The sequence below is a fragment of the Amblyomma maculatum genome, chromosome 6 (assembly GCF_055883805.1).
Source record: "Amblyomma maculatum isolate TAMU_Amacu chromosome 6, ASM5588380v1, whole genome shotgun sequence".
NCBI lineage: Eukaryota > Metazoa > Arthropoda > Arachnida > Ixodida > Ixodidae > Amblyomma > Amblyomma maculatum.
Genome location: NC_139349.1, coordinates 91,636,744 through 91,664,099, shown reverse-complemented (window position 1 = coordinate 91,664,099; position 27,356 = coordinate 91,636,744). Strand labels below are relative to the sequence as shown.

At 43.6% G+C, this 27,356-nt stretch overlaps 2 protein-coding genes across 2 annotated transcripts in view; one reads left to right on the top strand and one right to left on the bottom strand.

Annotated features, from left to right (window-relative positions):
• The window catches only part of LOC146186238 (serine protease 33-like), a 54,170-nt gene extending 39,468 nt beyond the window's left edge, over positions 1 to 14,702 (top strand). The window contains exons 4-6 of the mRNA XM_084607109.1: positions 6,425 to 6,714; positions 9,147 to 9,325; positions 14,538 to 14,702. Of these exons, the coding sequence (XP_084463235.1) occupies positions 6,425 to 6,714; positions 9,147 to 9,325; positions 14,538 to 14,702 (634 nt within the window). The remainder of the gene's footprint in view (positions 1 to 6,424; positions 6,715 to 9,146; positions 9,326 to 14,537) is intronic.
• Positions 14,703 to 18,063: 3,361 nt separating this feature from the next.
• On the bottom strand, positions 18,064 to 25,940 carry LOC146186237 (venom protease-like). Its single transcript, XM_084608010.1, has 5 exons — positions 25,845 to 25,940; positions 21,388 to 21,485; positions 20,730 to 21,022; positions 20,116 to 20,249; positions 18,064 to 18,917 (listed from the first exon to the last, which is right to left on the bottom strand). Exons 1-5 carry the CDS (start codon positions 25,938 to 25,940, stop codon positions 18,726 to 18,728), a joined length of 813 nt encoding a protein of 270 aa, XP_084464136.1. The 3' UTR covers positions 18,064 to 18,725.
• Positions 25,941 to 27,356: the final 1,416 nt, after the last annotated feature.

Genomic DNA, 27,356 nt, shown 5'->3' with positions numbered 1-27,356 from the left:
AAAGGCGCAATGCTTATCACACTTCTCAGTGAACACCTGAACCGCGCCGTAAAAGAAGGCAGGACGGTTTGAATGAAACCGCAGAGCGAGAGAGAGATAGATGCTGGTAGTAGAGGGCTGCAGATCAATTTCGACCCCGTGGGAATATTTAACCGGCACTGGCTTGTCCGTGGCGCAGCACACGGGCACCTTTCCGTTTCGTCTCCACAGAAACGCAGCCGCCGGCGGTCGGGTTCGAATCCGGGTACTGCGGTTCAGTAGCCAGTCGTCTTAACCACTTAGCGACCACGGCAATTTATATTCTTTCTTAAGCTCTTTTTTGTACCCCGCCGAGGTGGCGCAGTCAAATGTGTCAAGACCAGGCAGTAAAGAAAAAAAGCCGAGGTGGCGCAGTGGTAAGGGTGCCCGACTACTCTTCCCGAGGATGCGGGGTCGAATCCCGGCCTCGGCTGTTGCCTTTCAAACGATGCGAAATGCCAGGCGCCCGTCTGCTGTGTAATGTCAGTGCATGTTAAAGAACCCCACGTGGTCAAAATTTCCGGAGTCCTCCACTACGGCGTCTCTCATAGCCTGAGTCTCTTTTGGACATTCAACCCCACAAACCAAACCTTTTCTTTTCTTTTTTTTTTTTTTTTGAAAGGAAGCACTCTATCTCATAATCACAACTAACGGCATACAGTTGGAGGTACACATGTCATCAGTTAAAATTCCTATCGCAAACCATCCTCCAAATTGAATAGCAGATGAAGGATAAATGGGAAGTGAAATGGCGTGACCCCACCCTGAATGCTGTGCAAAAAACGGTGGCATTATAATTTTGATATGAAAACATGTGCATATCTTTGTGGCACAATTAGAATTATGCCAAGTGTTTCTAATATTCATAGAAAATTCACCGGCATACATTTTGACCACGGCCTATCGCATCCGAGACACCTCCCTATGACAAATAAAACAGTCGACCGATTTGGACAATTAGTTTTTCGCTCTATCACAAGACTCAAATGAGTGTGCCTGCTGAACGTTTCTAATTGCTTTTCTGGGCGGACTTTGTAGAATGTATCTGGTACGGCTTTCCAGTAATATTCAACATGAGCTTCTCCTCCATACTTTAGCTTTCCTGAAAGCAAATTGGAGCAGATGGTGCCTATATGCTTGTAGAATTACTACGGTGTATATTTAAGCAATGGGCAAGAACTGAAAGTAACGCCTGCGTTGCTATTTGCGTAGGTCGCTTATGGACCACAATGCTATACATAAAACGGCTCACTGAACGCTGTTACAACGCTTTGGTTAGCTTCACGACGGTAGCTGGGTACCACCTTCTCTGGAGGAGCAAGACGCTGCTGTTAGATAAATGTATGCCGTCCTGTTCTGCATCTGCGCATCTTCCCATGAAGGCACCCTGGGGATGGTCAAATAGTACGTGCGTCTGCTAATTCTTGTCATGCTCCAAGAAAATTGCTGGGATGTTTCAGTTTACATTTGCGCAATTATGCCCGGCTAAAGGAAATCCGTTATATTTACAGATAAAACGGCATCATGAGCACTGCGTCTCAGAATGGCTCAGATCTTTCACCGCTACAAACTGAGCCGCTGCTCATCATGATGCGAATGTACAAGAAACTATTCAAAGTCACATCTGTGGAGTGTCTGCGTACGTATAGTTGCGTACTTAGTGACCAAAATCTAGTGCTGAAATTTCTCGAATTGAGCATTCTTAACGTGTCGACCAGAGGCACTCATATGCATGCGATGAGCAACATTGTTCCAGTTTCCAGAATGCACTCATATGCATGCGATGAGCAACATTGTTCCAGTTTCCAGAATGGCTCGGGCTCCTTGGGAGCGAACAAAAAGGTAGTTAGAGAAACCGTGATAGCTCACTCAGATGGCGCACGAACGACCCTTTAGCTTTCGATCGGATGTCGCCTAGGTCTTTTTTCATGGTTCATATGCACTTCGGCAGCGAGAACATCACTTTGGCTGTGGCACACAGCTATCTTAAAGAGTTGGATCCAAACGTAAATTTAACATTTAATTGGCATCCCAGGTGGCACTGAGTTGTATCACGCAAGCCCCCTTATGCAGACTAAGATCGGAACGCATTTTCACGCAGTGGTAATGTCCTTTAATTGGAGTGCTGGCTGTCCTTCGGGAAAGCTGCCATACAAGTTTGAAAGGGGAGATTACGAAGTCATGCGCTTACGGTTGTACGTGCGCGAGAGTAGTTCTAGCAGCTACACTGGCACTTTCTGACAGCAGGCTTCAGCCATTTCATAGCAGGCGTAAAAAGATCTGCGGTGGGATCGGTTGTCCTTTCGATTTTCACTCGGCTTGTGTCTCAACGGGAAACCCTGGTCAGCCGTCTTAGTCACGCGTTTTATATAATCATCGTCACCATCATCAGCCAAACTATACCCACTGCAGGACGAAAGCCTCTCCTATTTCCTCCGGTGAACCCGGTCCTGTGCTGTCTGCATTCACTTGAACCCTGCAAACTTCCTTACCTCATCCGCCCACCTAATTTTCTGCCGCTCCCTGCTACGCATTCCTTCTTCTATATATTCGCGCTTATGTGCCCATCATCACCTATCACAGCCCTATTCCATTTGCTTTCTCTTCTACAGTGTAATTTAGTGTTCAAAGGAACCACCACCCCGAGCCACCTATCAGAATATTTTTGTTTGCGAGTGAATTTTCTTAAACCGCATGTGTTAAGCGCCCTTTCTTGTTTGAGGAGCGTCGGATAGCAGTGTAACACATCACATCGTTCAAAATTCGTCTCGTGAAGTCATGTGAATATGACGCTACTTGCACGTCACTGATCACTTGAAATCACGTGACCGCGATGCCACTGGGAACGAGAAACCGTCCGAGTGTGCTGTGTACACGCTGTGGTGGAGTCTCGTCATCGACTTTGCTGTTGAAACCTACACATGACCGGCACATCCATGTGATATGCGCCGCGGTCATGTGACTTTGCTCTTGACGTCACAGTGAGCGTGACCAGCGTGACCGTGCGCCGGAACCTCCCAGCGTCTAAGCGCGCACTAGACTGCCGATCATGTTCACTCGACTGTTTTCCTAGGTTCAGGTAAACGCGGTTTATTTCTGTTAGTCATGTTTCTGAGTATAGGAACGGTCCGAACTGGTTGAAAAGAGGTTTCGCGGGAAGTACCCGAAGCCAGAACGACGTCCCGCAGTAGGCGCCCCAAAAGCACATATCACAAAAGCACGCATTATCTATCGGCCTATCAACAGCATTGATGACAAAGCATAGCCACAGACAATATTTTTTCCTTTGTCTCCACGCTCGTCTTCACTGTACATCTTTGATGCGTGCACTAATGTATTTCTAATACATACGTTTGACTCAAACCCAAATGCCGGGCAGTAGCAGATACTTCGCGTTTCTCAACATTTCGGATCTACTAAGCACGAAATGTAATTCATACTTCAACATAAGCTTCGTATTGTTCACGATAAAAGAAAATTATAAACCAGTGAAATGATACTTCATAAACAAGCATTAAAATAAACTTTGTAATAAAGCTACATTGCGACAACAACATTTGGGATGTGGCAAAGACGTCGCATGATGAGTTGCGTGCATAGCTCCGTACGTGCAGGCGATGATGCACCAAGAAAGGCCAATGATCATAAAGGGAGATTCCTCGGCCTTGCGCTTGAATTTCTCTGTTGCTGTTTCTTCCTTGTAAGGCGAATCAATCCTCGCTGGTTCTGATGAGGCCATCCTTTTGACGTTGCTCACGAGTGCCGACCGGAAGGCTCGACGTGCGAATTCAGGCCAACAGAGCTAGAAATGTGTTTCGCCGGTTTCGCCGTGCTGCGCAAAGTATCGGGGCAAGAAATGCCCCCTTGGTGTCACGAAGCGTCAGCAGGACGTCACTAAGGCAACTGAGGTCTAACTGAGAGGACAAATTTTTTGTTGTGCTAGTTCGTTTTGGAACACTTTGCAGATGTTCTGAGAAACAGAGAATGTCAACCCAGAACACTTGCACGTAGCGCCAACTTCCATATGTTCGTTAGTCGTGGCCGCGGTGTATAAAAAGAACTGATGAAGGCAAAAGAAAATAGGAAGTAAACAGCGTAAATATTCATGAAACATTCATTTCGTGGCATGAATATTTCATCGTTGCTTCTTTGTTCTTATATCATCTTTTTTGTTTCTTTATTGTTTTCTGTTGCCTGCGCTTGGCCTTCAGCCGTGCGATAGCAATAAAGGGATGGAAAGCAGCCCTGTATGTGTGTGCTCTCTTTTTGTTATGCTGTTCCGCGTGGTTTGACAAGCCATATATTGCTTACAACAAGGCGAACACTGTATGCAAGCCTTTTCTTTTTGCTTGGCACAGTGTGAATTTCTTTCCGGCGCTTTGAGAGCCCGGTGTTTCGTAAGGGAACCTCGCCAGTAGCATGAGGGCTGAAGGGGACATTGGGTGCTGTTGTCTACCTACTGCATGCTTTTTCTGATATCACGTTTTTTGGTTTTCGGTGCGGGTTAGTAGCGTAAACGTAGCGTTCGGTTCTTTTCACCAGTTGCAGAACAATTACTTCTTTTCTGCCCGTGTTAATCAGTATTTAGATTAATTCTCTCCGTTATCCGCCATGTGCTACTCTGAGAGTTTCTGTTACCAGAGATGAACAATGTACGCTGTTCAATTCTAATTATGCTTGGGTAAAAAGAAGAAGCAAAAAACGACCCTTGCAGCGCTTTATACGGGGCATTTAGAAAGGCTTCTAGGTATATCGCATTAGGTTGAACACAAGAAGCTGAAAATGCATCCGTACTTGTTTTAGCCCTTATGCGGTCAGGAGCATGTAAACGAGAGACGATGGACTCCTAAGTTTTCATGTGATAACGTCACAAGAAAAAAGTGGTGCGACATGCACTTTAGCGTGTGTAACAGCCTAACCTCGTAAAAGGCGAGTTCCCGGTGCTCGCCTTCACCAAGTTAAGTTTCTTAGTAATATAACGAAGACAGAATTTACCAATTTGTGCCGTACGAAGTAAAATGCTGACGTCTTTACGCCGTAATGAAAACAATTTACTGCGAAATATGCTAAAGAAGGTATATATATATATATATATATATATATATATATATATATATATATATATATATATATATATATATATATATATATATATATATATATATATATATATATATATATATATATATTTGCTTCTTTATTTATTTATTTCTAAACACGTCTACCTTCACAACTGGAGAAAGATATATGTGCCGTTGCGGGCAAGCATACTGTATCGCAAGTTTTATTGCGATTGGATTCGAGCAGTGCTGTAATTTCAGCAAATTGAATGCCTACGACGATCGAGTGCTGCATTGGATTCATGCCTTCGGCCACTTCCTGTCTGCTATTATCATTATTCAAGTACATAAAAAAGTAAGAAAGGCAAAGTGCTTTCACGCTAGCAAACATACGAAAACTGGTAATGAATTCCTTGGGAGGTTGTTCATTGAAAAAAAAAAAAAAAGGAAGAACAGAGAAATGTTGCATGTGGTCTGTTTTGACAATTTATTATTTTCGGGCAAACTTAGCAGACGAGTCTGACCATCGCACATTATCAATTATTAAAGAAGTATCTTATTGTAAACAGAGGTTACGTCAATGGTATTATTGATGACATGCAAGATATGGCTGGAAAAGGATGTGATTTCACAGTACTATACGCTGGTTATAAAAGTACGCTTAAGCTTCCGTCAGGATTGAAATATCTGGCATACAGTAAGTGCAAAGTAGTCGCTTCTATTGGTGTCCACAATTTGCCTTTCTGTAGCTTTCCCTCAGAGATAGGAAGTTGTCGCCATCAGCTGACCCAACCCACAAATCAAGAACGCTAGCCAGGCTTCTCTATCTCCTGTTTCCGGCTCATATATACTCGGACCAGATGACAATGCCAACAGTGTTGATCGCTGCCAGAGCACTGGTGCCAAGACGCGCCTCATACAGTTCTAGAGGAACAAGCCCGTTCTGCTAGTCTTGTCTGTAATGTCGACCAAATGGTTGGGCACAGTTTGTGCTATCAGGGTCGGCAGATTGGTACGAGACGGCCCCGGACTCCAGCCTTCAAGCCAGCAGTTTCATCCGCGGCCGCTACCTTTTGCGCCAACAGTTTGTATTGTACAACCCGCGAACACATGTATCAAAAGTCGCGCATGCACTCGCCGCGGTGACAATTCAGGTGCTGAAATATAAGTGAAATATAACGTATCTAATTCAAACTGGCTACTAACTCAATTGCACCGCATCTATGTAAGGTCATGCACTCCATGAAACGCGATGTATAAGCAGCGTTGCCACAGTACCTGTCAAGTTTCACACACTGGCTGGGAAGTGAGGACCATGAGATGACAGTGCATGTCTCGCGGTGCAGGGCCACCCTCCGGAACCTGCGGGTGCGCGTGGGCGAGTACCACTTGTACCAGGCAGAGCTTGGCCACTCGTCGCTGGACCTCGTCCCGGAGAAGTTGCTGCTGCACCCGCTGTTCGGGCAGCCCAAGCGTCTCAGCAACGACATCGGCCTGCTGCGGCTCGCTTCGGACATCACTCTGGGCGCGTTCGCCGCGCCGGCCTGCCTGCCGTCGACGTCGGACCGGCGCCTGTACGCCGCCGGCAAGAACGGCACCGTCGCCGGCTGGGGCTACGTCCGGGAACTGCGGCTCGGTGAGCATCCAGCGCTCACGGCGGCTCGGGGGCGGGGAATCCCCAAGCGAGGAGCCCTTGCGACCGCACGCTTCCTGGTTTTCCCCTACGCATGATGCTGTTTCCAGTGCCGGAGCCGCTCTTGTGCAAAACGTTTTGCCTTGGGGCGATTCCCCGGAGCGCGTTAGTTATGATGTCCCCGGCCCGAGCGCAAGGTCGCGGGATTCCTGCCTGCCTGCTTCGGGGCAGGCGCTACTAAGACTTGCGGTCGTTGTGGCCGCGAAGACTGTCTGTTCCTGAATTTTATGTGTTGAGAGGTATTGAGTGGGTGCTGCAGGCTGGCGGCTACTAAGACCGTTGTTACCTCTATTTGCGCGTTATCCACAGGGCTTGAGAAGGGTCATTGCACGTATAACGAAGTCATTGCCGACACTCTGTCTTTAGGAAATTAAAAATGTCGATTTTGATAAGGCACGCTTATTTTCACTTGAACTCAGGCTAAAGAAACGTAGCAATATGTTTTCATTTAAGGGCAACAAGTAAATTCTCTATTATAGTTCAACTGCATAGGGGTGTCATTTGGGTACATTAGCCAAGGCAGTAAATAATGTACTATTGTTGAAAAACAAAGTTACCTGCAGCGTCCGCAGTGTTATATGAAAATATTGTCAACCCTTTGAGCATTCCCTCCTTTTTGAAATATTTTTTCGAAAATTCCTCCACCTCTTTGTCAATGTCTTTTCTATCTTTCTCTTTTCTTCTTTTCTTCTTTTCTTGTTCGACTTGAGCGGTAAGACTCTTCAAACAATTTTCTGTTTCGAAACAATATCGGCAATATGTCCAGGGGAAAGCAGACGATAATTCCGCGCTAGTTAAATGGTGGAAAAGTAAGGGTGTAGAATCTCGCGGCAAATAAAATATATGACACTGGCCTCCCTGACGGGACACGCGCCGCGCTAACAGCGGTAGCCTCGCGCGTATAGTTTAGCTCGCGCCCTTTAGTTATGGCGCGGACTTATCAGGAAGGCCGAGCTCCAGTTCCATCGCATCCGCCAATTTTCGCGCTAACGAGCTCACCTGTAATGCACTGGTTGCAGAATTGTTTTTCTTTCGTAATCCGGAACCCGGGCTTGTAGGAAGTGCTTAGTTCGTACACTCGAGGGTCGCAGCGAACCGGTCGGCTCCGGTTTAAGCAGCCTTCGGCCAGAATCGTTTCTTTCTTTACGCGGATGTGCGCACGACAGAATGCCGAGAGCATTGCGCGGTAAAAAATGCCTCGCGCATGCAGTTGCCTTCAGGGAGTTTATGGCAGCTTTTCCCTTTTCTACTTAGAGACTGCGATTGCCACGTGTGTTGTTTTTCGGCTCGGAGGCTAACAAATTGAAATTTTAACTTGTTTTAAATGGGAATTAGAAGCATCGTAACGAGCCATGTACGCAGTGGCGCCGCGCGTCAATTTTGTCTACTATGTATGCATTAAAAACGCCGAAAAACACTTTCCTGTGCCAATTCGCGAGCGATATAGGTGCGGGCCTAAGAAACTAGAGAAGGAAGTAAAATTCTAACTCATGCGTCTGCATGCACGTTTAAAGTGGGCGTTGATGAATTAAGCATAATGGTTCTAAAACCAAGTCGCGCTGACTAACAAACTTTAACGAGAACCGAGATGCAGTCAGAACGTTAAGAGGGATAAAAACACCTCCGCTGTCCTCCTTCCAAGAAAATAATATTTGCGACTTCATTTCGTTAAACCATTTTTCTAGATTATACGCAAAAAGATTACCTACAAAATTTGCCATATGCGTTTAGATGAATTAAGCTGCCAGAAAGAAAAATACAGTAATCGTAATTTTTTTCTTTTTAGGCCAGCTCTCATGTGGCGTATGCCCTATGTATTGAAATGAATACGTGAATTTTGTTCTATAAATGTAGAATACCCTTTTTGGAAACAGACTGGGCCTGCATTCTAGAGAAGTACAGCTCGAACGAGGACTATCATCCAGATGAACCCTGCAGCGGTGACGCGAATGTGTCGCAGCCAATAGCGGGCCTAAAATCCGTGAAAATGAGGTCAGGGCAATGTATACCCTTGTGCATAATACGAAAATTAACATTGAAATCAAACCGTTCGTAGTTTATGTGCATTCTGAAGGCCCGATAGTTCAATCTTTGCTTTTTGTTCACTCCCTCCCTTCAGTCTTGTGTCACCTAAATAGTAAGCATTTCGATAACGACTTACACTGCTCAAGCACAGGGCTGGATCGTTTCGATAGCAGGCAGACTCCTTCAAGGTCAAGGGGCAGATTCCTTCAAATGCAAGAGCCTGAGTGCATACATGACGGACGTCCGGCAGGTAGTCGAGGTGTAGGTCATCACTAACGGACAGTGCAATGAACTCTCTTGCATATTTTACAGGGGAGTATGCAAGCTGTCTTCTTTGCTACCCCGTGCAGATTCCTTCAAGGACGAGAGCCTGAGTGCGTACATGACGGACGTGCTGCAGAAAGTTGAGGTGCAGCTCATGACCAACGGGCAGTGCAACGGACTCTACAGCCAGGCCAAGAAGTCCATCCGTGTAGCCAGGGAGCAACTCTGTGCCGGTCACAAGGAAGGCAAAAAGGACGCCTGCACGGTGAGGTCCTGCACATTGAAGATAGTGCGTGCCTGGAGATTATTTAAGAAAGACACGCATATCCCATTTTCATACTCCATGCTTCGTGGACGAGTGTACGGTTTTCAATGTCAAGTTATTAATGAAGGTTTTTTTTTTCCTACAATTCATAAGACCGCGTTATAACAAATTGATATCCCGAGATCTTCCCTTGAGACACTTGTCTCGTACAGTGAACGTGATGTTAAATGCCTCGTTCACCGTAAAATTCGATACTTGGCATGATAATTGGCAGGTGGCATGGCGGGGCATTTGGTTCATTGTCATGTTGTGTTGCGCGTCCAGAAAGTATGGCATTGTCATCTGGGGAAGTTACTCTGCCTTGGGAAAATGGGATGGGAGTCAAAAGTAACAGGACCCCTGCATCCCGAGTAGGGCATGTTCGTATGTTCGGTTAAGGCGGGGCTCGGGTTGTCCTTCCCATAATGTGATAGTTTACGAGTATAGATGAATAAATATTTGTGAGATAACGATTCACAAATTAAGGAATTAGTGAAAAAGTGATTAATGAAGTGGACTCTCGCGAACGAGAAACCGCACACGAGAACTGTTAATGCTGTCGTGTAAGACCCTTATAGAGACTGAAGCACTTTTTACAAATTAAAAGGGAGATAAGTTTTGCATATTTTTAGGAAAAACATGCAACTGGCGCCGCGGGGCATGCGTGGGTCGTACAGCCGCCAGTGATTGGCCGAAAAGACGCGTGACGACACACCGAGGATCGGAAGTGGCCGACGTGACTCCGTGCCGCAGTGCATGCACTTCTCTCCGCGTGGTTGTAAAAGTTGGTATGGCACGCTGTTTCTACTCGACTATCGGGGCTTTCACTGTATGCCTTTGTGCCAGTTTGTTCCACAAACGACGCAGCATCTTCGTTGTAGAGAGCGGGGATTAGCCGTCAGAGTGTGCCGGTTTTGAAAACTTACTCTGGTAGGTAGTAAGGCATTTTGCAAAAACGTGTATGCCGTTATTAGCAGAAATTAGGTGTACCTCAGCGAAACCTTGAATTACATATTCTTGTGAAGAAAGGGAGGCGGAAAATGCACAAGTGACTATCAGCACCATACGCCCCCTACCCCGCCCTAAAGGCCATTTTTCTGATGAAAAGGCCCAAGGTTCTGTGTATAAACTTTCTTGATTTGAGTGACCGTCGTCGTACGTTGGGAAACAAAGAATGCAATGGAAAGGATGAAGAAGCACAAAGCTGATATCAGACAAGAGAACAGCCAGACAAGCTCTGGTGCCGAGCTCTTTGAGACATTGGAGGAACTATTTACAGGAAACCAAATTAAAACCAGGCGGAATTCTGCTAGAGTCCAGCAGACCTAGGAACATACATGGCAGTAATTGAATTACAGTAATGAAATTACTGTAATTTATTTACTTTTCTCGGTAATTTGTAATGTAATGAATTCCTTTTTCGGGTTGGTAATTTAGTAATGTAATGAAATAATTTTTGGCAGTAATTTTGCAGCAAAAGTTATTAATTCCTTTCGAAATTTTACTAAAATGCGCCACTACTCCTTCAATAGACGACGAAGTAGAGTGCCACGAAAGCAGGAACGGCGTGCGGCAAGCGAAGCCAGCGTAACGGATCGGCAAAGGGGGACAAAGTTGTGCAGAACAGTGCGTCTGAGACCTCAACCATTCTCCAAGCAGCAGGATAAAAGGCGTCAAGGGAATGCTAGAGAGATGGTGCAAGGAGGCTGCAGCTGAGAACTAGTTTGGAGCGCGGCGTACCGGCACTCCCTGCTGCGTCGGCTAGGGCACAGTGCATGGTGCCTGGTTACACTCAACACCACGGGGCGAAGGAGGATTGGGTTTGGGGGAGATAGGCAGAAGGGTCCATGACGTGAGGCACCGTGGCTTGAGCATTACTGAGCAGTGAGCACAAATGTGCCGACATCGATTCTTGGGACTGCGCGAACAATAAATAACCTAGCTTCTCGGGCGCTTCAAATGGCGGAGACAGCTCCGGGCCAGCAAGACGCTGGGTTCGCCGGTCATTTCAGGACCGTTCGCCCATGTTTTTTTCTTTTTTTATTTTTTTTTTTTGCGGTAGTCTTGTTTTTGTAATCGCACTTACTGTAGGAGAGAGAGAAGGAATAGCTCTCTGGGACGGAATTTGGCGGGAAGACGAAAGAATGTTGGTGCTTCGCGTCTGGAGAACAAGTTGTTTTGCTTACTAGCTTTGCTTAGTTTTTGCATGGATGAAAACTAGAAAGTAATTTAAAAGTAGTTTAATTACTCAGTAGAAGTAATTGTAATGTAATTTCATTGCTTTTTGGGAGCAGTGATGAGTAATGTAATTTAATTACTTTTCTGCGATTTTCAGCAAAGTAATGAGTAATGTAATTTAATTCCTTTTCAAAAGTAATTTTGCCATATATGCCTAGGAAATATTTCCCTCGTCTACACCCACGATGTAAGCTCAGTGACCTAACTGTCGGCGCGTGTTAAAAGCTAAGCCGCAAATTCCCCGCACTCATGCCTTGATGAAAAGAAGCGGAGTATGTTCAAAACATAGCGTTTTCCTGCAAGAACCTCTTTGGCGTTCATTTCGCATTTAGTCTGCATCCACAAGGCAGAGCTATGTGGAATGATTTCGTGTGAATCGTTAACTTTTCGTGATGAGAGGGCAATGAGTAGAAACGATGCCACGCATGAACAGCTTCGATGCTGGCTTGCTTCGATGCGGTGAACCAAGCATTGCACATTGCGCTTCAAATATGGCCTCGCTTGTGCTGGAGCGCACTCCCGTGAGCCTCCGATAAAGCTTCCGCAAGTTCCGCGAGTATGTCAAGTGCGGGACGTGAAGGAAAGGATCTCGAAAAGTCGTCACAGCCTGTGAAAATAGTAAGCTCTTCTGAATTGCTGGTCCGCTCCCGAAGAATTACCAGCGCGCGTGGCTGATTAACTGCGCGATTTTTAGCACGGAAACGTGTAGAAAACATGACACGTAATAACAACCCCGCGCCGAAGTTGACTGTGCGTCCCATCGCGAGATTTCAATGCGTGAATAGAACAAATTAAAGACTCCACGCAATTGCGCACACACAAACGAGACCCGAGCTGTCGGAACGTAATGAAATTACAATCGGAAGGAGAAACCCTTATCTCACTAGCCCTCCTTTTAGTAAACGCGATTCTTTGAGATGGTAATCGATGTGGTTCTTCTGTCCGAGAAAAGTTAGAGTCATGTCATGGTTAAGGTGTGCCTGCCATTCTGACAAAGCCCTATAGAATTCGCATTAGGGACAAACTCTGCTCACCGTCGCAGATACGAAAGTTATTCGCACTGAGTACGCTTCCTCTGGTCAGCTTGATCTTTCTTATCACCAGTGACTTGCTGCGTTTCAAGTTTTCGATGTTCGCGAGAAACTAAATTAAGGCGATCATCGTCGCGGTCTAGGTGCTCACGCTCCCGAACACACCATAGTTCTACTTTATGGATAGGACGCAAAAAACCCAGATGACATGCTTTGTGCATCTGCAACGCACATGAAGGCAAGGAACAACGCACGCTGAAAGGTTTATCAGGTGGCGCTAAGTGTCTTCAGCTCTTGGAGTGACGTCACATCAGCCGGCATGGCCAAGGTTTTTTGCCACCCCGCTTTCCTACTCTCCAGAAGTCGAGCGGGACGCGGCAGATCTGAATTACAAGCTTTCTATCGGAGATTGCGCTGTTGTCTTGTGCAAAACAGAAAACATAACTTCAACGACGTAATGAACAATGAGCCTACTTCAGAACTCCAGGAGGTTAGCACATTTGGAAACTGGCTGAGTGAGTTCTTAAAGGCGGGTCCTAATTGTCGTACAAATTGCTTAATATTTGAAACTCTCCCCATTGGTTTTCCAAGGAAAACTCAAGTACTGGATGCGAGTACTGTAAAAAAAGATTAAAGCATTTGTTTTGTTCCTTTTTTGAATATTAGACCTTCATATTACCTTCATATATTACCTTCAATGTACGTTCATAAAATTGCCTTGCAATATTTCACAGCTGCCTCAGAACATTATATAAAAACCGTATCTCACAGGTATTCATTGACAATCCAAACTACTTGGTATATTTGTCGGTCATACCTTAACAGCATGATTTTGATCAACATCGAGATATTAAGCCATTTTTATCAAGACACTCACAGCAGTAGTCTACAATACAGCACATATGCCTCACAATTAAATGTGACAACCGCGAAAGCTGGGCTTCATTTTGAAGCAGCCAGTTTGTCAAGTACACTTCTCAAAATACTGGCTAGTGGTCTGAAGCCTTCCCCCGTCCCCGCAGCCCTTGTTCGATTTTCGTTGGCTTTGCGTACTCATCTTACGCATCTCGTTGCCCTTTATATCCCTTTGGTGAATAGGGCACCCTGGCACCGGTTAACACAAGAGGAACATAGAAAATCTTATTGTATATGCAAATGTTTCTCATTATAGTTCTCAAAAGCACCCTCATGTACTGCACTGTGAGTGTGTCTGGTACCACGAAATATAAAATAAGATGCTCCTGACACACTGTTCGTAAATACAGTTTGATTACTACTACTAATTAGACTGGGCTAAACATAGAAGATACCTGCGCGTTAATAATTGTGCTTGAGCCGTGGTGCCTTGGACGAAAGTTAATTTTGGACATAGTGGTTGCAATAACTTTTTAACAGTGAGAGAGAATGTCGTTTTTAGTATGCCTATCACCAGTAGTGTGATCGGGATTTGGTGGCCCATTCCTAACGATTTTGATGATGGGGCATTGAGGTGCAGTTTTGTTCCTAGTCCTATAAATATTTTGGCACCCAAAACTGATTGATCATTATCACTGTGTTTTTCGGCGATCTGATGAGAACAAATCTCCGACGGGGTGCTCTGCATGCTTGTATTTTAGATAAAGAAACTTGTTTAGAGTAACATTAATGACTATGACAAGCACTCAAGACACCATAGGCACTCATTTCGGCCGCATTATCAACGAACAGTTGACAATCCGGAAATGCCAATCCTTCACCTAGGAGTGCATTTCGCACTGATATCCTCTCTTCTTGCTAATATTACTCCCACAGAAGCGGGGCTGATGCAGCGGTAGATTGTCACAGTCATCACAGCGCTTGCAGATAAGATACTGTGGTATCTATCTCAATAACGTATTTCTACCTGTGCATGTTGGGTTACGCAGGGAGACTCCGGCGGGCCCCTGATGGTCCTGGAAGGCGACACGTACGTTGTGATTGGTGTCGTATCCGGTGGCATCGGTTGTGCTCGTCCTCTTCTCCCGGGACTCTACACCCGCATCACTTCCTACATGCCCTGGATAATGAGTCATCTGAGGAGCAGCCGATAGCTGCTGCTTCTCCTGCGCGGGGGCGAGCGACAAAAAGGGCCGTTGGTCATCAATTATACGTTTTTTTTTTTTATTCAGCCAACACACACAGAAGCATTTCGACCAAAGACGTATCTTCATGCTCTACCGTGTGTTATTTCAGCTCCAGTGAAGTGTATGTAGGCATCATCAGAAACGGGCTGTAATGCTGCCCATGACTTTCATTAACAAATTAAAGCGTAATTCGATAGGTTGACTATTGTTGCCGCCATGAACGTATAGTGTAATATAAATAAAGCTGACGGCCTCCCACATACAGGCGCGTCAGGCCTATCGGGTTAGCCCGAGAGAGGTTTACTGCAGAACAGAGGGGTTGAAATATGTTCAGCAGCCACCGGGCCACCAATTTCGCTCTTGTTTCTGCCCAGTTTTTGCGTTTCTGTGATTAAACATGCGCTACACTTCCTGCTCTGAAATTAAACATCATCTTTATTTGTCTTTGTGAAATGTCGCTTTGTTTCTTCTGCCATGCACCACTCCCGCACTCGAGACTAGCCTGTCATGTTATATATATAATGTCAGAGACAATATTACCATTATACTGCTGTTTGAGCCACGCACGCAATGAACGTTCATGAATTCTGTGTGAGCAAAATAGCATTGACGGTATCGTGAAGTTTACTTCGACAAATGTTTTGTTCAATGTGGTAGGTACAAAGAACAATGGCTTGGCAGTATGTAATGCTGTTATATAAAGTTTAGAACCATTAAACCGATATCGAATGTTCGTGATTGGCGAAGAGCACGTATTAAAGACGGGTGATAAAGCCACGATGTGTATACTATTTTTTATTCAGATGGAGTTATTCAGGGAATCATCTTTATGTACCTGACCGCACAATAAAGGTGTGGTTTTTGTGAATCAAATATTCTGTATTGTATAACATGTTTTGTACATAAAGAATTGCTTGAAGCCTTTTATTTACTTTGTTAAAATCATTTTGTTTGTATTGCATGTAAGAATTCAGCTCGCACGGATCCAAGCAAAAGTTGTTTGCATAGTGAGCAAAACGTTTCAGAGTGATTCAACTGTATTTGCGAACTCATCTGATCAAGAACATTGTGAACGTATGTATTCCACATTTTTCAGTTATATAAAACCTCTGAAAATCAATCGTACAGTTATCTTAATAAATGGATATAGTAAATGTGTGCACAGAGAGTGCAGTTGTATCTGCGCGAATTATTGTCGCCCACTTTCTTCTTGTTCGCAATCACCTCAAATAGCGAGTTTTCTATATCCCGGGTTGCTGGAAAATGTGGCATTGCGGTGATTTAGTTTCGCGATGCCCTGTAAATCGAGAAACCAACCTTTGGTTTCTGTGACACTTGGCAAAGTTACATAAACGACTGTAACATGATGAATGTCAGACTTTCAAACAATTTATTGTGATGCATAAAACACATCGGCAACAAGTTCGCTTCAAAGAGCTACCGGTCCTTCAATTCAAAGTAAACCTACAAATCAACAGTAATGAACATGACATATATGTTTTCATCATGTATATTTGTAGCGCAGAGAAGTACAATAAGAACCTACTGCTTTATATGTACAAATATTTACAAAAGTCGCAAATGTACATAAGCTTTCCTTCTGTGGATGTGTACAGTCAAATGACTAATGTGATCACACTCAAGTGCCAAGTTTGCTCTTATAAACGCTACAACACAAATAGGCGTAATTTATACAAACCCTTGAGCGAAAGTTTCATGGTAACGTACATAAAGATGTAATCCATCACTATCATATGTTCAAGGCGCACGGAAAACACATAACAAAATGTTAAGCAATTCATCATTACAACTGTAATACAAATACACTTTGCTAATAAACATAACTCGCAGAATTTCATTGTGCATGCCAATTATTTGTTATAAAGTGTGAATAAAGTAAATGCACACGTAAATAACGTGCTCCAATAGCTGGACGCCATGAATGGCAGAAATGACTAGTAGCACTCAGCCAGAAACTTCGTTCCTGAACCCTAAGGACCTTGTTTGAAATGCCTTCAAGCTATAGCCACGGGAATATGATATTAAACTGTGCAAAATCTCATAGACAAGTGCCTGGGTTGTTCACTATAAATGTAGAGTAAAAGCAGTACATGGATCTGAAAATAAGTGCGTATTGGTATTTTTTGCAGATTACATAACATAACATGACATTAATTATTATAAAGAAACCATAGCTTTTCAATCTTTATGCAACAAAAATGTGCCAGAAATTCTTCATGGAATAGAAAAATTTGATAAGAGCAATGCTCAACATATGAGCGTAAACAGCTGACATATATCCCGGTGAGCTAAGACGTCACCTCGAACAGCAACTAGGCATTGATGAATATTACAAGACTGAAGTTCAGCTTTATATGTAGATATTTCAAGCTATAATCGAAAGCCTATTCTGTACAAATATAAATAGAAAGCATGTCAAGAGTACTAACTAGCACTGATGGCTCTTAGCAAAATGAAGGCTATCAGTGATAATGACACTAAAAATGGTATGCTGTTTGGTTCTTTGAAGGAACGGAATAGATAAAAGACTAGTTGGCTTAAAAAATACAGTGAATGGGCGAATTATGTCATTGTTAGACAGCATTGTGCAATGGAACATTCTCTTTCGTTTAAGTGAATCAGGTCTATGATTTCAACTTCCCGAAACACTTCGCTAGGGATAGTAAGCCAATTAGATTCATAGGGTACATAATGCTACCTGGGAATGCTATGTTACTTGCCTTGTTTATAATTGTGCTTAAAACTTGTCGAGTTGTTGGAAACACCCTGTATTTCCGTGCTTAGTATGCAAGAACCATATGAATAAATACACCAAATGCGCAGGGGAGATAACAGTTACATCACTATGAAACAAAACTTCAATGAATTAAAACTGTTACTGCAGCTAGAATTATTTATGAATGATGGCCGAAAACGAAATATGACGTAGTTACTTATACCCTAAGCACTGTTGTCTAAGTAGTGACAGCATATTAGGGCATGAGATGTTCTTTTCTTGTTAGAAGGTGATGACTAGTTTCAAAGGTCTCAAAACAACATTTCTAACACTAAGCAGCCATATTTAACTGCAATGCTCATGACAGGCATGTGGTGCCGACGTGAAATAAAAACGAACTGATCACTTGGTTAAAATAACTAGAGATTCCAGCCTGAAAAAGTTAGTCTTGTAAAAACGAGGCACCGTTTCTGCAGAATTTTTACCATTGCGATGAGGTTCGTTTCCGAGAATGCACTAGTTCTCTTTTTTTTTTTTTCATGTATCCAGAGCAAAACAAAACAAAAAAAAAATCTGGTGTCGTGATATTTGGCTTCCTTCACTACAGAAGCAAACCTTTGTGCTTTTTTTTTTCGGTTGCAATCGAAGTACGAAAATATCCCAACGAGCTCTTATTCCTTGGGGAAGAACACTTTGTTTGTTGTAGACCAAGAAAGTTGCTCTATCCAGGTTTCTCCTCCTAAACTTGAAAACGAACCATCCAGTTATGTATACAAAGTCATGCCTAGCATTACTGCCTTTTACGAAAACTTCATAGTGCCATAGCGTTCATCGCGGCAAAGAATGTCTTAGTAATATTTTTGCGAGCCTTCCAAATGAGAGTTCGGTGTCCTTGTGCGATTACATTGGGACTCATCTCTCTTTGTGCTAAGTGGAGGAGCACGGGCTCCATTTCTACTGGAATTATCGCAGGCCGACGGCATGCTGGGCACATTTTTGTCCGTAGCGCCGCCGTCGTATTTCAATAGCAACGCTTTCGACCAAAGAGGGAAAGTGTGCTAGTATGCTTTTGAACGAATTGCACTGTGCTTATACGAAATGAAAAAAAAAACAAAAACAATCACTGCCAATGTCCCGATATACGTAAAAGCGAGGTCAAAAAACAGCAACAACACGGGGAGATCCATTCTGTTATGTACAACACGTACTATACCAACACCTCTCGGCACAGCCGGCACGCATCACGAGCGGTATCACAGCCTGGCGATGTTGTCCCGATCAGTGCTGTCCGGCGATATGTATTCCATGATCCAAGGCAAAAACGCCGTGACCCGCGTATAGATGCCGGGTGTCTTAGGCAGGGCGCAGCCGTCACCGGCAGCCACCACGCCCACTACCACGTAGCGACGGCGGTTCACAGCCAGGAGGGGTCCTCCAGAGTCACCCTGCGCGAGGGTTCATAATCAGAGCTTGCTGTCACTTATCATTCCTAGAGCACGAAAAGGCGGGAATTCAGCGAAACCTACGAATAGCGATTACATTAGGAGTAAACAGAGCATGGTTGTTATATCTGAAGCCCACTACTTGAATACGAGCTAAGATTTTTCTATTATTAGAATGATGTTTGGGTACGTGTCTTGCAATGAAGCAAGAAACATGAACACCGTCCATCTGCGTATTTCACTACAACTTTCATACGCACAGCTTTTAAACAGCAAGCCAAAAACGCTATGGGGGGACAAAAGGAGGTGGGTATAGATTCAAAAATTGAACCCAAAATTGCGTTTTTTGATAGGAGTTTCCAAACAACGACTATATTTTACGTAATATATAAAAGTACTGCGGCATCGCTTCCTGCATATTTCGACCCCCGTTGTAGAGACCCCTGAAACGAAGAATATTATTTAGTTATATTTTCCGCTGCGCAGTGTATATTATAGGCAGGCGAACGGCGCGGTACTTGTAGTGGGCAGCTAGCAGATAAACTATGCTTGTAGACTTATTTGAAAGTGAATTTGTACGAAAGGCCTAATTCGTTCAAGCACGACTAATACTTTTTACCTCAGTTGCTCTTAAAGGCCTCATTTCCCTCGGACACGTGAAACGTACTTAAGCCGCATTGCAGTGATGCTCAGAATAAGAGACGGCATGCATCTTATAGTCATGGAAAACGCCACCCGCTACAGCGGTAATCCTGTGAGTCACACAATTTCCAAAGGGAGTGGTACTGATCTGGGCTGGTATACCGGTACTGCAGTTTTGTACTATCTTTCTATTTTTGTTTATTCTGTGACACTACCAGCTTCACAATACAGAACTGGAATATGACAATAGAGAATAAAAAAAATAAGACGAGGGAATAAGCCAGCCGTATAGCGCTTCAAGGCTTTTAAAAACGCATAGCCAACGGGGTGCCAGCCACATTTCAGCATTTATAAGTACAGAGTGTTAGGCTAGGAAGAACGTTAATTGTCCAGCAGATAAGTTGATGTGCTGGGCGAAAAGCTTCCCCCAGTCCTTATTCTATTTTTTTATTCTTCTAGCCGGATCTTTAGTATTCTGCCCAAGGAGAAGGTTAACGTGGCGGCCAGTTTCGAGTCAGTGAAATATCTAGAAACAAGAGCAAATCTTGAATGCACTTACGTGGCAAGCGTCCTTTCCGCCTTCTTCGAGACCAGCACACATGTGGTTGTCGAGGACACGCATGGAGTGGTTATGAAGCCAGGTGTTGCAAATTTGATTGTCGAATACGGTGAGGACTGCCTTCAGTGGAACCGCTGCGTAATTATTCACAAGACAGCAAAATGAGTAAAACAGTGTTTCTTGAACATAGTTATCGTTATCATTTATTTATTAGGCAAACCAAACATCTCCGTTCCTTTCATTGATTTCTTTCATTCAGATATTCTAACAACAATGGTCAAGGCTTCTACTTCTTGTTAACTACAGGTAACTAATAATAGACACCTTATTGCTTTAGAGGACAAGCCCCAGAAACGACCTATTACTTTGCGGCTATCTTTGAACTAACCAGAAATAGAAGGTAAAATCTTCTTGTGCTGAGAAAAGCAGGAGAAAGAAAAGGAGGCCTCGGAGACGTGCAGTAGAAATGTGACTGTGCATGGTTCTTACAACTCTTTATGCAGCGCCATAACTCTGAGGAAGTGAAGGCATGATGAATATGTGTTCTATATATATATATATATATATATATATATATATATACCGTCAGTGAGCCTCAGGGACTGATAACTCACCTGGCGTCTTGGGAACGTCCTCGGACACCTGTCCCCAGCCAACTACGGTGACATTGATGCCTGTGGTGTCGGCCAATGTTAGACTCGGCAGGCAAGCGGGCTGTGCGTATTCGCTGTAGCTGATCTTCCGGCTCAGTCGAACCAGGGCGATGTCGTTGTCGTACTTCTTGACCTTGCGGTATTCCGGGTGCATGACTAGCTTGTCGATGGTGTACGTCATGGCGGGTGTACGCGGCTCCTTCGTGCGGAGGTTATACTCGGCGACGCGAACCACGAAGTTGGACTTTGTGTACCTGCGTGACAACAGGACACGAAATGAAAATATTCTTAATTTTTTTGCGCAGCTCAGACCTTAAACACTCTCACTGAAGCAGTGTTAAAGTGACGCCCTATAGCGTTCGGGTTATAGCAGCGTTTCAAAAGGAAACCTGCACCATATTCTCACCGTAGCTTTCAAGCATTCGTGTTATTCATAATATTTTTTGGGCTCTTTACTCATTATAATGCAGAATAACGTTTCCTTTACAAGAACACCTGCTAGGGATCCGATACGAATGAGTTCGAAACAAGGCGTTTAGAAAGTAATAACGTAACTCAATCCGACATGTATTTTGAAACAGTCTAAAACCTTGTCCTGCTCTCCATATTTTATACTCACCCGTAGAAGCAATGAGCAGCTGTAAGGATCCACCGTTCATTCAGGATGGTGCCACCACATTTATTTTCCCCGATTGATGGCACAAACTGTATGGACACCTGCAAAATCCGACGTCATCGTTACTTCTTAAAATACAGCTTTCGAAGATAGACACAACGGCACAATCCCAGGAAAGATATTGCTTGCACTACTTCGGCTGGCATGTGTAACGCCTACAATTTAAGAGTGACAGGAAACTTGCCATTGAGCGAATGAGAGATCATAAACGCCTTATCACCACAAGGGAACTGAAGGCAAATTGAAGCTGGCCTGAATCGATAAGGCAGACGTTTAGCCATGTCGACGTTACGTCACTTGAAACGCCGCCTTTATAAATCACAAGGTAAGTAAGGAAAACAAAGAATGAAATACCACTTTCGCCACATACGACATAAATAAAGTGCTGTGCATTGATACAGTTTTTTGTGCGCGATTTTCAAAGGCTATGTTTCTCCCCACTCACGTTTCAGTAGGGTTATCATTTAATACTGTTTGATGCAAGCGTTATGAATTAATTCAGAGTTCATGAATAAGTTTTAAACACAGTCGTCTCGGCTATGAATGCGCCTTTAATTGCCAGGCAAACGTCTCCCCCAATATACCCGAAGGAGCCATACATTTGATACCTATTTGAATAATCGTAATGCAAAGCAGAAAGGCTTAATATCGGCGCGGAAGGTTTTTTTCTGGTTTGTTCTATATTTTTATTCGCGGGGGGGGGGGAGAGAGATTCTATTGCAGTGCTGGGGTTCACGTCTGCGCTGTTCGAATGCATGCCGATTACTATTTGTTTAATAATAAATCTCTTAATTTGTGCCTCTATTATGACACATAACCAGTAGTAAGCTATCTCATTATGCGCAAGATCACCAGGCATAGATATAAAGCCCCCTTTAAGTGACCCGCGTGATCGTGCCTTAACCGAATTAGTTCTTCCTGCTCACTCTGCCATGCCGTACAGTCTACTCTGACGTCATCGAACCCACCAACCAATCAGCGCCTGGCTCTGTAAACTGCCAAGAAACCTGTCATGAAACCTGTCATGCCGCAACGCCGACGATGATGTATTTTCTGGAGATAGAGGCTTTTAGAGCTACCGCTGTTAGAAACATATTTTCCCCGTTTCATTTTGCTATCAAATATAAGCTGCAATACACCACATTGTAAGGGTGCAAAAGAATTCTGGCGACACCCTTATAATCCTTTAGGGCGGCAGAGACGCGCTCCAATCTATCACGACAAAGCTGTGACCCCACTAGGGAGGAATTCTGCGATACGATGAGAGTATAAAGTTATTGTTTTAAAATTGTTGCCGTGGTCTAAAACTGATGGTAAAAATAACTCAAGTTGCATTTGAATATCGATAAAACGATAGTCAAGCGAAAAATTTTCGGAACACGGAAAACACGGCTTAGTGCAACGCACGTTAGTCTAGGAAAGGTCATTAAACACCTGAAGACCCGCAATAAATGAACACATCACCGGAATGCTTGCTTCTCATAGAATATGCTTGAAGTTTGAAGTTGAAGGGATCAGCGGCCGTTGACGCATAGTGTACTCGTGACTTCAGGTTCCCTTTCACGAATATAAGAAGCCTTTCAAACAAACGGGATGCCTTATCGTCCCTGGTAGATACGTCTGCTGCCGACGTGGTTATTTTAAGATGAACTTGGTTATCAGGCAGAATTGATAATTCTGAACTGTTTTATTGTGAGCGGCAACACACTGTTTACAGATAAGACCATACCGGCCGCTTGGGTGACGGGATTTTGATGGCGGTTGCGGATGGTTTATTTTCCTATAATGTCTTCATACCATCAAAATTTGAATTTCTTTGCACGTGTATTAATTTATAACATAAAGAGACAGTTTTTCTGTGTGTGCTTTACCCGCGGCCTCAATCAGCAGGCAGTTTTTGCGACGACCTTTATGATTGCATTAACAAAATCACTTTGAGGTTTCTAAAAGCGCCAATATTTCTCTTAGGAGACTTCAATTTCCAAGCGATATCATGGATTGAAGCCTGCCCTACTGTTATTCCTCCTTCTTCAGGATTACTAGCCTTTATCGACTTGTGCTTAACGTTAAACTTTTCGCAGCTTGTAAAAGATCCAACTCGCGTTACAGCATGAATTGCCAACATTTTAGACCTTGTTTTAACAACCTGCCCTGATTCTGTTTCATCTCTCACACTTCTATCAAGACTACGTGATCATTCAGTTATCATTTTCACTATGCCGTCTCGCTCACTGCACTCAATCACACATCCTAAACTAATTCAGAATTACAAAAAAAGGAAATTACTCTGCAATTCACCATGAACTAGAAGAATTTGCTGACGTGTTCTTCCCCAGATTTTGGGAACGTTCACTGCACGATAGCTGGTCTCTATTCAAAGACATATTAAAACCTCTCAGTGAAAAGTACATTCTTTTACTTCAAATAACGTGCACTAAACGTTCACCATGGTTCAACATTTCGTTGAAACGACTCCTAAATAAGAAAAAAAAAACGCATCTTTTGTCGTTGCACCGTATCGAACTTGAGTGATAGAATGCTTATCGTGCTGTATCATCGCAATATCGAAATGCCCTAACCAGTGCAAAACACAACTTTTTTCAGGGCACCTTGCCTGGATTACTGATTACTAACCCGCAAAATTTCTGGACTAATTTTGACGTGAATCGTAAAAAGCTATTGCACTGAAAAGTAACCGAAGTGGTCTCGTCACATCTAACGAATGTTGCACGTTGTTCAATCGTGCGTTTTCTTCATGTTTCATGAGAACTGCGCCGGCTAGCCTTCCGGATGTGTCTTCCCCAGGCTTCCCATTGATGGATGTTATCAACATTGAGTGGGAGGGGATTTCCAAAGTTATTGATAACGCTAAAGTGTCATCATCTGCAGGCGTTAACGGTATCAGCAACAAGTTGTTGAAAAACACTTTTACTTATTCTTCGATTATGTTGTCAGAAATGTTTACACAATCTTCGCATTTCGGCATGCTCTCTGACGACTAGAAGATGGACAATGTGGTTCTAGTGCATAAGTGTGGTGATGTTCACTGCCCCTTTAATTACAGACCAATTTCGATAACACCTTTACCATGCAAATTACTTGAACTTGCAAATTACTTTACTTGAACATGTTATCCATTCTGCCCTTGTGTGTCATGTTGAGTCCAATTCCTCTTTTAGAGTCAATCAGCATGGTTTTCGACGTAATCACTTCTATAAAACACAATTAATCGCATTTACAAATTACCTTTTTGCAGCTTTGGATCACTCATCTGCCGTTGATTGCATTTTCGTAAATTTCGCCATGGCCTTTGAGACTGTCTCTATTTCTCTTCTACTAATAGAAATTAGTAAACTCAACATAGATAATGAAATGTTAAAATGAACTGAATATTTTTTGCTGGGTCGCACCCAACACGTGACAGCTTATGACCATAACTCCAATCTTTCTTCAGTAACATCGGGCGTTCCTCAAGGATCTGTACTAGGACCTCTGCTCTTTCAAATCTATATTAATGATCTTCCTGATCTTGTAACATCATCTATTCGGCTCATCGTTGAGATACCGTTGCTCTGCCGCGTGACATTATTAACTTTTTGCATGGTGTGTAACATGGCTAATGAATCTTAATGCATCCAAATGTAAAGCAATGAGAGTAACACGACTTCCTAAAAAGGTTAACCCACATTCATAAGTTCTTAAAGGCTCTACATTAGACTTTGTTTCAGTATATAAGTACCTTGGCGTATGCAACAGCAGGGACCTCTCATGGAAAACGCATATCGAAATGGCTAATCGTATGCTTGGCTTCCTTCGCCGTAACTTTTCACTTGCTCCGATTGCTTTAAAGCTACTTCTGTACAAAACGGTAGTTCGTAGTAAAATGGAATACGCGTCATCCGTATAGGATCCTAGCACCAAGTCTCATATATCTTAGAACCTGTCCAGAATTGTACAGCTCATTTTATTTTGAATAACTTTCCGTGTGGCGCCATTTTTCTAGACTTTCAACGTCCCACAAAATATATTAAACAAAGTAATCATTGAAACTAAGTATTTTCACTGCTCCGAGTTACTTATCACCCCGCATTGATCACCGTTTCAAAGTCAATGTTTCAAATTGCAGAGCTAACGAGTATTTGTACTCTTTCCTCCCCAAGACCAGCTCAGACTGGAACCGCCTGCCCGCCTGTATCGTATCCATTTCTGAACCCACAGCATTCAAATCTGCGCTTTTTCGTAAATTATGTTTAAATTCTCCTTATTTTTGATTTGGTATAATTAGTTACCGCTCCTATCTGTAACGCCTCAACGGTCCAGATAGTAACCAATTAAATCAGTGTAGGAGCTTCTTCTATTCGAAATAAAAAAGTTGAAGTTTAGCTGGAACGTCCACTCACCAGCCAGGGGAATTCTCCGTCGTATGCGACTTGGCCCCCCACCACCCGAGCCCGTCTCGCAGTCCGAATGCCGCAAGCCCGATGGGGGCCTGTCATGAAAGAATAAATAAATAAATAAATAAATAAATAAATAAATAAATAAATAAATAAATAAATAAATAAATAAATAAATAAATAAATAAATAAATAAATAAATAAATAAATAAATAAATAAATGGTACGAGACAAACCAAGATAATGCCTCGAAACAAGTGTAGTGCCTCCTGGTTTCTCATCACGATTTGGCCCGTCGGAAACATGCACATTGCATGTGCACAATAAGATTAATCAACGCCTGAAACTTTCTCATAAACAATTTCGTCGAATCTCTCAATTTTCTCCCTTAGAAAAAATGCTACAAACTCCGCTCTCCGACATGTTCAAAGTTGAACTGAACATTTTTTTCTTCATTTTGTCCCTTATTATTTTGGACAAAGGTAATTTTTACGACTGTAAACGCCAACGACACGTGGTCTCCATTCCGAGTAAACATGCTCAACAACCGCGGCAAAGCCCGAGTTTTCGCAGTTCGCGAGAAAGGGTAAGAACGCATCCATAACCATTAACATGGCGAAAGGCGTTAGCGGCAAACTGAAATGGAAAAGTACGCTGGTCCGGCCCGTTAAACGGCGCGCAAAACACGTGCTCATTGTTATGTCGCTGGAGCATATGCGATTGACCCAATTCGAGCAAAGCTAATTGCGCTCTTGGCATCCCAGCGGCGTGTACACAAGCGCACACCTCCGCGGTGCATCCGGCGACTTGGGCAAATGGGCCATCAAAAGGGCTGCTCGGCAATCTCGCGCCCGTTACGCCCTCCCCCCCCCCCCCCCCTCCTCTCTGACACCTCGCGCGCGCCGACAGAAGCACGCGGGTTATGCCATACCGGAGCAGCCATAACCGAGCAGCCGCTTTCACCCTTTATGCGTCCTGCGCATAGAGAGCCAGAAATTCGCGAGGATTCTGACTTTGCAATCCTAGAGGCTTTAAGTTTTCAGTCACTTTTATTGCATCTTCCGCGCTTTTTTTTTAATTTCTTAATCTTTCCTGAAATGAATGTTACGGTAAGTCCATGAATTATATTAATTACGGGAAAAAAGCACGACGTCTTTCAGTTAATCAGCTAGTGTTGACCTTGAAATGTACCGTACTCTGATCGCAGTCGAATGATCAAGCACATATTTAATAAAAGGGAAGGTCTAGACCGTAGGAACAAAGCTTCTGGTACTCAGTTTTTCTTCAACGTGTGCCTCTAAGAACGTAGCTGATACACTTCCTTTATAATAAGTGCGATGTTTTTTTGTCCCTATGCCCACGCATGGAATAAATCTGTGCCCAACTTTGCTCGTAGGCGAGACAGTAGCGAAATCATTGCTGCGCTTGCAGAAAATAGCTGCTCAGGTTACAAGGAAGTGTTTACACAGCCGTCAGGAGCAAACTTTCATTTGCGCAAGAAGGCTCAAGCTTGCGTTC